General features: G+C 40.3%; 1 protein-coding gene across 3 annotated transcripts; it reads right to left on the reverse strand.

Annotated features, from left to right (window-relative positions):
- Positions 1-973: 973 nt before the first annotated feature.
- Positions 974-11,677, reverse strand: LOC307006126 (uncharacterized protein). Of its 3 annotated transcripts, XM_079626772.1 has the most exons (4): positions 11,598-11,675; positions 9,067-9,330; positions 1,258-3,122; positions 1,059-1,118 (listed from the first exon to the last, which is right to left on the reverse strand). In XM_079626772.1, the coding sequence occupies exons 2-3, from the start codon at positions 9,098-9,100 to the stop codon at positions 1,279-1,281; spliced, it is 1,878 nt and encodes a 625-aa protein (XP_079482898.1). In that variant the 5' UTR covers positions 9,101-9,330; positions 11,598-11,675; the 3' UTR covers positions 1,059-1,118; positions 1,258-1,278. The 3 variants fall into 3 exon arrangements, with proteins under 3 accessions (XP_079482896.1, XP_079482897.1, XP_079482898.1); XM_079626770.1 differs by having other exon boundaries at positions 974-3,122; positions 11,598-11,677; XM_079626771.1 differs by lacking the exon at positions 11,598-11,675 and adding an exon at positions 11,334-11,481 and having other exon boundaries at positions 993-3,122.
- Positions 11,678-16,029: the final 4,352 nt, after the last annotated feature.

Below are 16,029 nucleotides of genomic sequence, written 5' to 3' on the forward strand. Positions count from 1 at the left end.
CAGTAACTGAGCAGATACTCAGAATACTCAGACCGACCCGTCTGGCACCAACAACCATGCCACGCTCAAAATTGCTTAAATCACCATCTTTCCCATTCTGACATTCAGTTTGGAGTTCAGGAGTTTGTCTTGACCAGGACCACACCCCTAAATGCATTGAAGCAACTGCCATGTGATTGGTTGATTAGGTAATCGCATTAATGAGAAATTGAACAGGTGTTCCTAATAATCCTTTAGGTGAGTGTATATTTCAACTTCTTTAATAAAGTAATCGAAATTTATACTTCTAGGTTCAAACCAATCTACATGATAATTTTCCTTTTCTTCTTCGGCTAAGAGCTCTTGCACTGCTTTATGTACACATTTGAAGTCGTGAATAATGCAATAATCTACCTCTTCAACGTTTCCACCTTCAGCAAGCGGAACTTTAATTTCCTTTATTTTCCTTGTGCATACTCCTAATTTGCCTCTAAGCGTTGCAATACGTGAATTTAAAAGCTTTTCGGCCACAGCGGCTGTCTCAATCTCCTCAACCATCATTTAATACAGGCCACAAATACTAGCAGCTCTTTTAGCATTTAAACGCACAATCCAAACCTCTGTTTGTCTGTTTGTTTACATGCGTTTACTCAAACATTCAATCTGACCCTTTCCACCGCAGGAACTTTCCCCAGGAACTAGGAACTTTGGGCTGGTACTCGATGTGTTTACACCGCAGGAAACAGGGTCTAAATGAAGTTCCGGGTAAATATTTCCCTGTCTGAAAGTCCCTGTTGGCGAGGTATTACTTTTTCAAAGTTGAGGAACTTTCGCGGATGGGACTTGAGCTGAACATCGATCGATCTCTAGTGTGAGTTTTCTTCAATAATTGTTGAGGCTTATCTTCTTTAAAAATGTATTTAGCCCTTTGAGGTTAGCGGAGGAGTCTCTCCCGATACAGAGGTCCATAAAGCATGCACGGAGATGCAGTCATAACAAAAAGCTGTGGTTTATTGATCACAATCTCCGGTTTACATTCAAGCAAATACAGTGGGGATTTTGCAGGCTTTCCTACTTACATAGCATGTAGAGGTCTGTAATTTTTATCATAGGTACACTTCAACCGTGAGAGACGGAATCTAAAATCAAAAATCAAATTTTTTAGAATCAAAAATCTAGAAAATCACATTGTATTATTTTTAAATAATCAATTTGCATTTTATTGCATGACACAAGTATTTGATGCATCATTAAGAACTTAATATTTGTTACAGAAACCTTTGTTTGCAATTACAGAGATCATAGTTTCCTGTAGTTCTTAACCAGGTTGTAGTTCGTATGTGGTTTCTCCACTGTATGGATCTTCATGTGTCGCTTCAGGTTCCTTTTAATAGAGAATCTCTTCCCGCACTGATCACACGTGTGCGGCTTCTCTCCAGTGTGGATCCTCTCATGTCTTTTCAGATGTGATGACTGACTGAATCTCTTGTCACAGTGTGAACACTTGTACGATTTTCCTCCAGTGTGAATCCTCTCATGTCTTTTCAGAGATGATAACTGACTGAATCTCTTGTCACAGTGTGAACACTTGTACGATTTTCCTCCAGTGTGGATCCTCTCATGTGATTTCAGAGATGATGATTGACTGAATCTCTTGTCACAGCGTGAACACTTGTAAGGTTTCTCTCCAGTGTGGATCCTCTCATGTGCTTTCAGGGATGATGAGTGACTGAATCTCTTGTCACAGTGTGAACACTTGTAAGGTTTCTCTCCAGTGTGGATCATCTCATGTGATTTCAGAGATGATGACTGACTGAATCTCTTGTCACAGTGTGAACACTTGTAAGGTTTTTCTCCAGTGTGAATTCTCTGGTGCTGTTTTAAAATGGCCGCTGTAGTAAAAGTCTTCTCACACTCAAAGCACATGTACTCTCTCACACCAGTGTGAGTTTTCTCATGTGTATGTAAATATGGCAGCAGTGAAAAACTCTTTCCACACACAGAACATGAATGCGGCTTCTCCTTCGTATGAACGGTCAGGTGTGTCTTCAGGGCTGATGCACAGAGAAATGTTTTGCCGCATTGATCACATGAGAACGGCGTCTCTCCGGTGTGGATCCTCATGTGAACATTAATGTGTGATAATTGACTGAATCTCTTCCCGCACTGATCACATGTGAACGGTTTCTCTCCAGTGTGGATCCTCGTGTGAATATTAAGTCTTTGTTTGCTTGAGAAATTGTTTCCACACTGATCACACGTGTGCGGCTTCTCTCCAGTGTGGATCCTGATGTGAAGATTAAGGGATGATGATCGACTGAAACTCTTCCCACACTGATCACATGAGAACGGCTTTTCTCCGGTGTGCATCCTCATGTGAAGATTAAGGTTTGATGATCGACTGAAACTCTTCCCGCATTGATCACATGTGAACGGCTTCTCTCCGGTGTGGATCCTCATGTGAAGATTAAGACATCGTTTGGTTGTGAAACTGTTTCCACACTGAGTGCAGGTGAAAGATTTCTTGGCTCTTCTTTTCTTTAAACATTTATTTTTAGTCTGTTTAGTCTTTGAGCGACTCAAAGGTTTTTCTCCAGGTTGGACATGATGTTCCTCCTCCACTTCACTCAGTTCTTCACTCTCCTCCTTCACTTCTCTCAGTTCTTCACTCTCCTCCTTCACTTCACTCAGTTCTTCACTCTCCTCCTTCACTTCTCTCAGTTCTTCACTCTCCTCCTTCACTTCTCTCAGTTCTTCACTCTCCTCCTTCACTTCACTCAGTTCTTCACTCTTCTCCTCCATTTCTCTCAGTTCTTCACTCTCCTTCTTCACTTCACTCAGTTCTTCACTCTCCTCCTTCACTTCTCTCAGTTCTTCACTCTCCTCCTTCACTTCTCTCAGTTCTTCACTCTCCTCCTCCACTTCTCTCAGTTCTTCACTCTCCTCCTTCACTTCTCTCAGTTCTTCACTCTCCTCCTCCACTTCTCTCAGTTCTTCACTCTCCTCCTTCACTTCTCTCAGTTCTTCACTCTCCTCCTCCACTTCTCTCAGTTCTTCACTCTCCTCCTTCACTTCTCTCAGTTCTTCACTCTCCTCCTTCACTTCTCTCAGTTCTTCACTCTCCTCCTCCACTTCCATCAGGTCTAAAATCAAAGAAAAATGTTTACATTTAATTTTTAGTACATCAAAATAATTATCTTCAAAGAGAGAAATATAATGTGAAAGGACATGAAAGTGAGCCCTGATGTAATGGTAGAAAGTAGACAACTGTTATAATAAACTATGATCATTTGATGCCTTTTTATAATTTGATTATATGTCCTTGAAACTTTCCATGAATGAGGGAAATGTATCTTCCAATTATTATTTTTAAAACATTATAGGCACAGATCCCATGTTTCTTTAGCAAGAACTATTAAATATATTTGATTAATGACACAATTATCTAACATATTAACATTAAAATATACCATACTGCCATGTTTTGACAGCAACTTTGAGATTGATATTTATTTTACTAAAAACGTTTTAATTATTAATGGCCGTTCACACTAGACTTTTCCTTCATAGACTTCCATTCATGCGCATGTGAAAGTGGGACACCAGAAACACAAGCTCAAGTGAACAACCCTGTGAGAAATAACAAGCATTAAGCATTCAAGTGGCATTGTTTATTTTTATTATTATTATTATACGTTCAATTTATGTTTGTGAAAAAGCTGCCACAGAATGTGACGTCATTTCACGATCATTGCAGTGTCTGTAGAAAACTTCACATGCTCAAAGTGTAGAGTGGCTGTGGCTTTAACTAGTTTTAAATGAACATGTTAGTCCTACATGTTTCACTCAACACGGTTACTCCTGACATGATTTTCCTCTTTTCAAAAACAGAGCATTTCTTAAAACTGTGACACTCAGGAAGTGACATCATCTGGGCTCTTTCTGACCCATGATGGGAAGACAATAAAATAATCTCAGTCCATTTTACACAAACTGTATGTAACCCAGGTCACTGACTAAATTAAAAGTAATTATAATTATTTTATTTTCATTATTGGGGATATTCAATTTAATTAATCAATGAATAATACTATTGATTAGCATTACCAAACATGGACGTTTTATTATTATTTTAATTAATACTGTGAAGCTGCTTTGATACCATCTGTATTGTGAAAAGCGCTATACAAATATTCTTGACTTGACTATTAATATCTGTTTAGTATTAATAACAAAAGAACACATATAAAGTAATTTAAGTTTTATATTATATTACAAAAGTAAATCTAGAAAAAGAAATTGGCCAAAGAAAGATTTGATTGGATGAGGTTGGAGGTTAGTCCCGCCTCCGGGAAGTGAGTTCGTTTTTACAGCGCGAAGAAACCAAACGAGAGCAGCAGAGAGTGTGACTAATGAGAAAAAGGCGCAGATTGCCGCTAGACAGTGCATCGTGTTCATAACTCCTGAAAGACAATCGAAATAATCTAAAAATAGATTTTAGTGAAAATTATCCTTAGAAGTCACACTTTAAATGTAGTGGAAGCCGACAGAAGAAGAGATCGAGACGAATGGGAAAAGTTAGAAACGCACATTAAAAGAAGACTGAAACCATCTAGATTAAGGCCAAACCAACAGAAAACTATTTTATTTTTCTCTTTCACTTACTTTTTCCTTGGTGAGTACCATTTTTGCTATTATAGGCTATACAGGTCCTTCTCAAAAAATTAGCACATTGTGATAAAGCTCATTATTGTCCATAATGTAATGATAAAAATTAAACTTTCATACATTTTAGATTCATTGCACACCAACTGAAATATTTCAGGTCTTTTGTTTTAATACTGATGATTTTGGCATACAGCTCATGAAAACCCAAAATTCCTATCAATTCCTATCAAAATTAGCATATCATGAAAAGGTTCTCTACACGAGCTATTAACCTAATCATCTGAATCAACTAATTAACTCTAAACACCTGCAAAAGATTCCTGAGGCTTTTAAAAACTCCCAGCCCGGTTCATTACTCAAAACCGCAATCATGGGTAAGACTGCCGACCTGACTGCTCTCCAGAAGGCCATCATTGACACCCTCAAGCAAGAGGGTAAGACCGAAAGAAATTTCTGAACGAATAGGCTGTTCCCAGAGTGTTGTATCAAGGCACCTCAGTGGGGAGTCTGTGGGAAGGAAAAAGTGTGGCAAAAAACGCTGCACAACGAGAAGAGGTGACCGGACCCTGAGGAAGATTGTGGAGAAGGACCGATTCCAGAGCTTGGGGGACCTGCGGAAGCAGTGGAGTAGAAGCATCCAGAGCCACCGTGCACAGGCGTGTGCAGGACATGGGCTACAGGTGCCGCATTCCCCAGGTCAAGCCACTTTTGAACCAGAAACAGCGAAGAGAAGCAGCACTGGACTGTTGCTCAGTGGTCCAAAGTACTTTTTTCGGATGAAAGCAAATTGTGCATGTCATTCGGAAATCAAGGTGCCAGAGTCTGGAGGAAGACTGGGGAGAAGGAAATGCCCAAATGCCTGAAGTCCAGTGTCAAGTACCCACAGTCAGTGATGGTCTGGGGTGCCATGTCAGCTGCTGGTGTTGGTCCCCTGTGTTTTAATCAAGGGCAGGGTCAATGCAGGAGCTATCAGGAGATTTGAGCACTTCATGCTTCCATCTGCTGAAAAGCTTTATGGAGATGAAGATTTCATTTTTCAGCACGACCTGGCACCTGCTCACAGTGCCAAAACCACTGGTAAATGGTTTACTGACCATGGTATTACTGTGCTCAATTGGCCTGCCAACTCTCCTGACCTGAACCCCATAGAGTATCTGTGGGATATTATGAAGAGAAAGTTGAGAGACGCAAGACCCAACACTCTGGATGAGCTTAAGGCCGCTATCGAAGCATCCTGGGCCTCCAGAACACCTCAGCAGTGCCACCGGCTGATCGCCTCCATGCCACGCCGCATTGAAGCAGTCATTTCTGCTAAAGGATTACTGACCAAGCAGGGCCGGAGTGGGACTCATTTTCAGCCCTGGAGTTTCATGCCTTTAGACCGGCCCACTTTAGTTCCCGACTGACTATATTAAAATAATGTAATTAAACCCTCAGTATATAAGTCTGCAATAGTGCACTGTTTTGTACAGCCTTGTAATTCATTGTATTTTTCAAAAATATAATTTTCTATTCAGTGCAATAGCCGTACACAGGGTTTTATAAATACAAAGGTCCCAAAAGTGATCTGGCTAGGGGGTTCGGGGGCATATTATGATTCCACTGTCATTGTCAAAGAACATAGGCTATGTAGGCTATATCTGTGTTAAATAGGAATTAATTTTAATAGTTATTCTCATTCTGGGCACAGTATGCAATAGGCTATTCCTCTACCTGCTCTCCTCTCCCATCTCCATCTCCTTCTCTCATTCTTCTCTCAGTCTTTTTATCTTTAGGCTACCTGTAAATCTCCCCTTCCCGAAGCTGAGCTTTGATTGACAGTCTTTGCAAACTGATTATTTATGTCAGTTGTTTAAAATTTCTATTGTAAAACAGCTGTTTAGTTTAGCCACTTGCATCTTATCTCGTGAAGCGTCGCGTTGGGATTCGCTCACGCTTCTGTCAACATAAATCCCACTTGCTTTGATCGGTCATCTCAAACATTTTGCCATTGCCGACGAGCGGTGTTTGAGTGCTGAAGCAGCTCAGATGATGAGGTCGGTTATCGTCGCGATATGCGAATCATTGCGGCTCTAAATTAGAGTTAATATTAGGCAATTATTTCACAACGTTATACACTCAGAAAAATCGGAGAACTCAATGGTGGGTAGGCTACGGCTCTGACTCGTAGGCTAGCCTATTTGGCCGCTTGAGTTTCTAGAGATTTTTTATTATTCTGGCCTTTTCAGCGCCGCCTTTGCGCCTATTATCCATGTTTATACATCTCTATTTTTTTTGTTCGCACATCTCTAACAACTGACTTTATTTTTTGTGGGGCTGCGAGAAAATAATAATAAAAAAATAGTGGGGCTGCGCTGTGACTGGAGCCTATAAAGGGAAAACATTCAACCCAGTGCCATGACAACACCGGCCCTCCTAGCCAATAAAACAGACCGGCCCACCGGGAATTCTCCCGGTGCTCCCGATTAGCCAATCCGGGCCTGTGACCAAGTATTGAGTGCATAACTGAACATCATTATTTGAAGGTTGACTTTTTTTGTATGAAAAACCCTTTTCTTTTATTGGTCGGATGAAATATGCAATTTTTTTGAGATAGGAATTTAGGGTTTTCATGAGCTGTATGCCAAAATCATCAGTATTAAAACAATAAAAGACCTGAAATATTTCAGTTGGTGTGTAATGAATCTAAAATATATGAAAGTTTAATTTGTATCATTACATTATGGACAATAATGAACTTTATCACAATATGCTAATTTTTTTAGAAGGACCTGTATATCAAGTGGTTTTGAAATATGGAAAGTTATCATTTGTTATCACAGAAATGTAATGTGACATGCATCTAAAGACGGTGATTTAATCTATATTTTCATGATAACTGTGTAAATAATGTTTAACGGTTCATATTATGATGTATATTTGTTTAAGTAGTTGTCTTCATAAATAACATATGTTACATGGGACGCTAGCTTTGCACATAGGTTTCAATGTACTAAAAGTGAACATATGGTTGATTAGCATGTATGTTAAGTGCATAGGAAATTGTGTGATAAACGAGACAATTTATTTAATCTAAAGTTTAGTGAACAGCTGAATAATGATTATTTTTGGCCTTGTTTCTGCAAGGCCAGGTTTTTCTTCTGTTTCTGAATTCATCGAGATCGTTGCCTATTGAGTCCTGATCTGTCCCTGCTGTGGATGTTCTGTCTGTGGTTTGGACATGGCGAGCCAACCATCTACTTGAGCGTACCTGGAAAATTAAAACATCTATTGTTTTGCTGAGCTGGTAGGACAAAATATACTCACCCTGAACTGTGCTATATTGTTTTTTTTGCTCTTCTGGATTTTCCCTGGATCAATCGTTGGATTTTTCCTATTGAACCGGAACTGAACTAAAAATATTCAGTGACAGCTGAACATTGAATCTGATTCCCGAAGTTGTTTTTCTTTTGTTAATCTGGACACTGTTTTTTGAATTGTGAAATCTGGTTTTAAATCTTGATTTTTGAAATCTAAATGTCCAAATTAAACTGAGGTGTCAATTGTGAACTGAACTACTGTTTATTATTGCTGTTTATTTATATCATTTTATTTGTCAAAAGATTCAATTCATTTTTTTCCGTAATAACAATACATTTAATTTCTTAGTAGTTAACATTTACATTTGAGTCTGAGTTGCTTTCTTTTTTCAGTTTCTGTTATAAATTTCCTATACTCCAGTGAGTCGAACCTACCTTTTTTCACAAAAAATCCGATTTACGATTTAAATAGATTTTTCCCCCCCCTATTTAAAATCAATCTGCAGATGACAAATAAATTGTTCAAAACCAGTTTTAGTTTTATTTAATTATATAAAGTGCAATCAGAAACAACAAGCAACCTTTGTAAACAGTGAAAATGTAACATAACATAACGTAACATAAAATGGGCGGATTGGGATTGGTGGGGATGTAAAAAAAAAAAAAAAAAAAAAACGTGCATCACAATTATAAGTGTATTGTGATTGTCAGATGCTGACTAAACAGAATTGTATTAAGTTTAGTGACAACACAATGTTTGCATGGTACGCTGACTGTATGCTACTGTTTTTATTATTGCTTGACACAAATTTCACTTGTGATTTGATTCTGATCTTGATTCAATATCGATTCCTTTGGATAAATATTAGGTTGGCCTACAGTAGAGACGCTATTGTGTTATGTTCAAACAAATGTTAAATAGTATTTAGCCTTGATCTGATATTGACAATCAATATAAAAATGTCTCAAATCTCCCTTTACTGACCATTTGTTGAAGAAAACCCAGAACATTCTGTACCATGTCATAGTTGAACTGTTTATCTAAATGTGATGAAGTGCTTGAATGTTTCTAACATGAATGTTCTCCAGCATCATGAACGAATGAAGAATAAACACCAACCTCTTTGTTCTTCAGGATCTTCAGTGTGTTTCATTCTGCAGGGTTCTGGATCACTCGTGTTCTCACTGTCCTCTTTAATAAACTCAGTCTCTGCAGATTTCAGCTCTTCCTGATGCTTTCATGCTCGTCTTCACTTGTAGCTGATGGGGATTTACAGCATTTATTGGGGAATTGCAGTGGGAGGAGCTTCACTGATGATGAATTACAGAGGGAGGAGCTTCACTGATGATGTGATTGATGTGGGAGGAGCTGATCTTTCCAAATCTAAAATATATAAGTTACTGAGTTTGTTTGTTTTTTGCTCATGGACAACAAAATATAATAATGTATATAATAGTAAGAAAAACAGTTGAAAGCATAAACAGAAATATACTTTGGGTAGTAACCAACAAATCCCCTCAGTCTGCTGACACCAATGAAATTAGCTTTAAGTGACAATTTACAGGAGATCTGAAGACATCTGCATAATAAATGAGGTGAAAACAGGAACTATTGTCATGAAATAAAGAGTGTTTTCAGCAGATCTATTAATATTGATGAGCCTCAGACTATCACTCATTCAACAAGCCATTCAGGATCATCAGCAGATCATCTCACTTTATTCTGAGTGTTTGCTGTTAGAAACACATTATTTGAGTCAGGATACATGATAAAAGCCTGTAAAACTGCTCTACTTAAAAAAAAAAGAAAAAATATGACATTGATAAAACATCAATCACTAATATGATATTTATCTTCATAAACCACTACAGATAAATAATCACAGCAGCATAATATGTAGGCTACATTTGAATGTAAATATAGTTAGATTTTATAACAATCACAAAGTACTTAAATCATTAAAATTTTATGGGCGCTGAAACTGATAACGATCATAAAACGTTTTAAAATAAATAGCATCACAAAGCAATATTGTTCCAAGAGTAAAACGCTATTCATTTATTAATATTAACATTTAAGAGTTGATTTATATGTCTCACGTTGCTCATTATCAGTGTTGGGGAGTAGTTAACTACAAGTAGCGACGCTACTAGCTTAACTACATTTTTCAGTAGCTTGGCAGTAACTCAGTTGCTTTTTAAACAGTGTAGCTTTTCCAGTAGCTAACTACTTTTTGCAGCAAGTAGCGGTGTAGCGCGAGCAAAAGCTACATTGAGTTTTGTCGAGCCTGCGCGAATCAGCGCGATGCCAGGATATTCTTCTTCTTGTTAGATTACAAACTAATGTTTAGCCATTACCGCCACCTGTTGTTTAATCACGCATCTTGCGGCTAAGGCGGGCGTACACGGTGCGAGTTCGGACACTCGGGAGGTCGTGCACACATTACGAGTCAGTTAAACTGATAATCGCGTCAAAGCAGCTGGTACACTGCACGACTGTCCTGCACAACTTTTATCCCGGGCCGGCGGCAATCACGTGAGCATTCGCGCTAAACACAGAGACCGGAGCTTTCAATGCTGCAGGCAATAGCTTCAGATAGAAAAGTTACAGAAATGTGTGTGCAAATGATTTGTTGAAAAGCAGATAACAGTAGCCATTCCGTTCAACATAAAAAACGAGAGGGAGAGAGAGAGAGAGAGAGAGAGGGAGAGAGAGAGAGTGTGTGTGTGTGTGTGACAGTGTATAATGCGCACGCTGTGTGGTTGCTGCCACTACAGCCCCCATCGATCTAGCCTGTGACGTGGTTGTGTATGATTTGGCAATAGGGGATAGCCTATACGCTGGAGAAAATCGGGCCGACTCCCCGATTTTTTTTAACATATTATCCATGATGGAGCAAGACGTGGCGGCAGATTTGGAGGATGGAGAAACAACTAATGTTAATTACCCATGGCCTTATTTGTCCAAGTTCATATTTGTTGCAATTTTTCACTTTTAACAAACAGAGATATTTGAGTGTCGTGTGTACACAATACTCTTTGAAATCATAATTGTATTGCATTGTTTTAAACACTAAATATTTTACTTAAAACATTCCTCAGACACTTTCAGTTATTTATAATATACGTTGTTAAAAAAAATCAAAAGTAGTTTCAATGTAGCTAGCTACTTTTTGATAGTAACTTGTAGTGTAGCTAACTACTTTTCCAAAAGGGTAGCTTGACTGTAGTTTAACTACTTTAACTTACGAGTAGCTTGTCAAACTACAGTTTCAGAGTAGCTTCCCCAACACTGCTCATTATATAGGCTCAATGTAAAGTAACTTATATCAGTATAACACTTGAGATCGTTTCCCATCAATTCCCCTCACAGATCTCAAACTTTACCTCTTGACTTGACATTCAGGAACAGTTTTCAGTCCAAACATGGAAACAATCACACAAACGAACACACACTCGCTCAGGACTGAATGAACTCCACATGTTCTCCTCATGCTCGCTGCTGCTGCACTACATGTTTATTTCAGTGAGAAGACGCCAGAAAAGACGCTCAAGTATCGCCGTGATCGATGAAAACAATACAGAAATGAGTCTGTCGCTTAATCAAACTGTTTAAAGTGTGTTTGCTGGTTGTGTAAAGATGAGAAATACCGTGAACTGCTCTCCTCGCCTCAGAGGACTCGACGCTGAAACTCAATGAGGGAAGAGAGTAGACTGCGCGAGCGAGCGCTGACGTCATCGGCCACCAGCGCACGGGGTCACGCGCGCACGGGACACCTCCGCAGCCAATCAGGGCCACGCAGCTTCAGCTTTCCTAGTAGGCTCCCATTATTATTATTTTAGAACTGAAGTGACTCCAGTTACTAAAGGTGAAAGGAACTTTTTCAAGTGAAGCACAAAATACTCAGAATAAGCAGAGGAGGATCACCTCCATCCAGTATGAAAAGTGTTCTGTCCTGTAAAGTCCAGCTCGGTATATTCTGTAGCGTTTTAAGACAAATAGTAAAGCCATGTTAGTAGATTAGCACCTGTAGAATATCCTTTTGTTGAAACCCCAGATAAAAAAGCTGCTATTAGATCCATGAGGCAGTTCGACTAGCGCATTTACTCGTAATTTTTACTTTATTCTACTAAAAGCTGCTAATTACATCTTCAACAGTGTAATAAGATTACTTTACCATTTTTTTAAGAGTGATTCCTTATTTTACTTTTAAAACAAAAAGTAATTAAATTACAGTAATTCATTAAGTTAGTATTGCATTACACCCAACCAGTGGCGGCTCCAGAGATTTTCTGTTGCAGGTGCTCAACACTTAAAGGTAGGGTAGGTAAGAATTGTCTAAAGAACTTTTTTTCAAATTGGCTTAAACTGTCTTTATATACCAATACATAATTAAAATGTAAGTACTTTGAAAAAGAGAGTATAAAAACTGAGTGACTCTAGTGTATTTAATCTTCAAAAAACACAGCTCATTAATTCCTACCGGGACGAAATAAGTGATTGGCTTGCGCGACTGTCACTCTCCGTCGCCATGACTACCGCCGCTATTACTGGCTCTGCCCACGTGCGCGCAGTCGCGCTCCCGTGTTTAGGTGGGAGTGAATGGAATTAATGAGCTGTGTTTATTGAAGATTAAATACACTAGTCACTCAGTTTTTTATACTCTCTATTTCACAGTGCTTATGTAATTATGTATTGGTATATAAAGACAGTTTAAACAAATTCGTATAAAAGTTTTTTTAGACAATTCTGACCTACCTTTAAGAGAAGGTGCTTTACATTTACATTTACATTTAGTCATTTAGCAGACACTTTTATCCAAAGCGACTTACAACTGAGGACTAAAGCAAGCGAGTCATCGTGAAGAGGCAAAAATAACGCAAGAAGTGCTCAAAATACAAAGTTCTGGCAGTGCTCAGAGTAGCATAAGCCAAACAAGGGAGGATTAAAGAGAAGGTTTATTTATTTATTTTTATTTTAAATTTTAAATTTTTAAAGCTTTAAATTTTGCGGTTCATAACCTTAATGTAATAAAGAGAGGTTATTCATTTATATTTTATATAAATTATTATTTTATATAATTATAAATTACAAGTTATTTTGTTTTATTATTGATGTTTTATCCATGTTATATTGTGAAAAATAACAGCATTGTCTTTCAATATAGCAGTTTTACTGGCTTTTATCATGTATCCTGACTCAAATAATGTGTTTCTAACAGCAAACACTCAGAATAAAGTGAGATGATCTGCTGATGATCCTGAATGGCTTGTTGAATGAGTGTTGATAGTCTGAGGCTCATCAATATTAACAGATCTGCTGAAAACACTCTTTATTTCATGACAATAGTTCCTGTTTTCACCTCATTTATTATGCTGATGTCTCCAGATCTCCTGTAAATTGTCACTTAAAATACTGTCACAGGTCGGGGTGGACTTCCCTCCCCTTCAGCAACGTACCACCTCGAGGAGTTACCCAGAGACACCAAGAGACAGACAAAGTAATGATCAAAACGTTTATTTTTATTTACTTAAAACAAGTCAAATCTCCTTTTCTATCCAGCAGGTGGCGTGGGTAGTTCACTCTTCAGTCCCTCTCGACCAGAAGTACGTGATGAAGCTATCGCTGTTGGAGCTTCGCACAGTGGTTCCTCTTCGGCTGGAGGCAAGTAATGGAAGGTAAGCAATGAAAGGTAAGTAATGGCTCAGGCACTGGCGGGGGTTTGCACAGCAACTCCTCTTCGGCTGGAGGTGAGTAGTGGAAGGTAAATAATGGCTCAGGCACTGGCGGGGGTCTGCACAGCAGCTCCTCTTCGGCTGGAGGTGAGTAGTGGAAGGTAAGCAATGAAAGGTAAGTAATGGCTCAGGCACTGGCGGAGGTTTGCACATCAACTCCTCTTCGGCTGGAGGTGAGTAGTGGAAGGTAAGTAATGGCTCAGGCACTGGCGGGGGTCTGCACAGCAGCTCCTCTTCGGCTGGAGGTAAGTAATGGAAGGCAAGCATGAAAGGTAAGTAATGGCTCAGGCACAGACGGGGGTCTGCACAGCAGCTCCTCTTCGGCTGGAGGTAAGTAATGGAAGGTAAGCATGAAAGGTAAGTAATGGCTCAGGCACGGACGGGGGTCTGCACAGCAGTTCCTCTTCGGCTGGAGGTAAGTAATGGAAGGTAAGCAATGAAAGGTAAGTAATGGCTCAGGCACTGGCGGGGGTTTGCACAGCAACTCCTCTTCGGCTGGAGTTAAGTAATGGAAGGTAAGCAATGAAAGGTAAGTAATGGCTCAGGCACTGGCGGGGGTTTGCACAGCAACTCCTCTTCGGCTGGAGGTGAGTAGTGAAAGGGCAGTAGTGGCTCAGGCGCGGGCGGGGGTCTGCACAGCAGCTCCTCTTCGGCTGGGGGTGATAGGTTCTCTATGTGCACAGAATGGTGATAGTGAATCGAAGACTTAACATTCAGCCACTGTATCTTCTTACCACCGGACAGCGGGGGCGGAATCTCGAGGGCAGCGAGCAGACTCCCTGTGTTCACACAGCCCCAAAGTGTGTATCAGCTTCAGTCGTCCACAATTGGGCTCCCTCTCCACAGGACGGCAACAACAGCATTTAATAGCAACGGGCAGTTTTCTCTGGGTTCACAAAACAAATGTGACGAACAACAGACTGAACATCCAGCATCCGAATCCTCTCACCACAGAACAGCGCCAACAGCATTCGATGGCAGAGAACAATTCCTCCCAAAGCAACGAGGGCAGTATTCAAGGGCAGAGGACAGTCTCTCGGTATTCACAGAACCCCAGGAGTGTATACAGGTTCCGATCGTCAACAGCTGGGCTTTCTCTCCACAGGACAGCAATAACAGCATTTAATAGCCACGGGCAGTTTCCCTATGTTCACAAAGCAAACATGATGAATAACAAACTGAACATCCAGCAACTGAATCTTCTTACCACAGAGCAGCGATGACAGCATTCGATGGCCGAGGACAGGTGCTCGCAGAGCAACGATGGCAGTGTTCGCGGGCAGAAGACAATGTCTCTATGTTCACAGAACCCAAGAAGTGTATACGGGTTTCGGTCCTCAACAGCTGGGCTTTCACTCCACAGGGCAGCAACAACAGCATTCCATAGCAACAGGCAGTTTTCTACATTCACAGAGCAGACGTGATGAATAACAGACTAAACATCCAACAGCTGAATCTTCTTACCGCAGTACAGCGCTGTCAGCATTCAACGGCAGTGAGCAGTTTCTCATAAATCCTCTTCCACTTGGACAGGACGAAGTTGCATTCCTACACAGCGTATACTCAATACACAACAGTTAGCACATTCCAGTTCGGCCTTCAGAGCCTACGAAGAGACGACTGAGAACAGGCAGACGTAAAACTTCAATTTCCACACTAGTGCATGATTCAGTCACTTCAAATGATCACACGTGTTCACTTTCACAATAAGCACTGCAACTCACATCAACTCACAGTGAATAAGGTCTCTTATCGTAGCCCCCAGTCGACTCGCTCCGCTCCGCTGGCAAACTGTGCATCCAACCGGTGTATATGGCTGGCGTTAGAGTCTCCACTGGCATTAAACAGTTCGGAACAGGACTCACCGGACGGTTTTACCACATCATAGCATTTTCTTCCTAGTAGGGAGTTCTTTCCCGATCTGTCCTCTGATCGTCCGATACAACCAGTAGCTCAACCGCAACGTATTGCCTCCAACCTGAGTTCGTCCAAAAGTCCTCTTGCCCCAACCTCCAGCACAAAGCGCAGACTTCGCTGTCACGTTTCACAAAAAGAGCACGCCCATCTGCCCATCAACCGGATCCTTTTATAATCCCCCTCATGGCTCAATCTCTGCTTCTCGCCCAGCTGTCACTCGTTTCCCTAATCAGCAAGCTCCGTCGGGTTGTTTACACCGGAAGAAACCGGAACTGTTCCGGTGTTCCATCGAACTCGCTACCTCTAGGAACAAAACTAGAGCGGGGCAGTTCCACTTGATCGTCACCCCGTGACAATACCATTACTGTAGTATATACACATTACACTTCCCAGTGTTGGTCTTTCTGAAAAAGTGCAGATACACCCAAGT

The sequence above is a fragment of the Phoxinus phoxinus genome (assembly GCF_949152265.1).
Source record: "Phoxinus phoxinus genome assembly, chromosome: 1".
In the NCBI taxonomy this organism is placed as follows: domain Eukaryota; kingdom Metazoa; phylum Chordata; class Actinopteri; order Cypriniformes; family Leuciscidae; genus Phoxinus; species Phoxinus phoxinus.

Bases quoted from the DNA above. Each gene is read 5' to 3' on its own strand.
- LOC307006126 (XM_079626770.1), bottom strand. From the start codon at position 9,100: ATGAAACACACTGAAGATCCTGAAGAACAAAGAG. The intron at 3,123-9,066 runs GTTGGTGTTTAT...CTTTGATTTTAG, and splicing joins AGATCCTGAAGAACAAAGAG to ACCTGATGGAAGTGGAGGAG.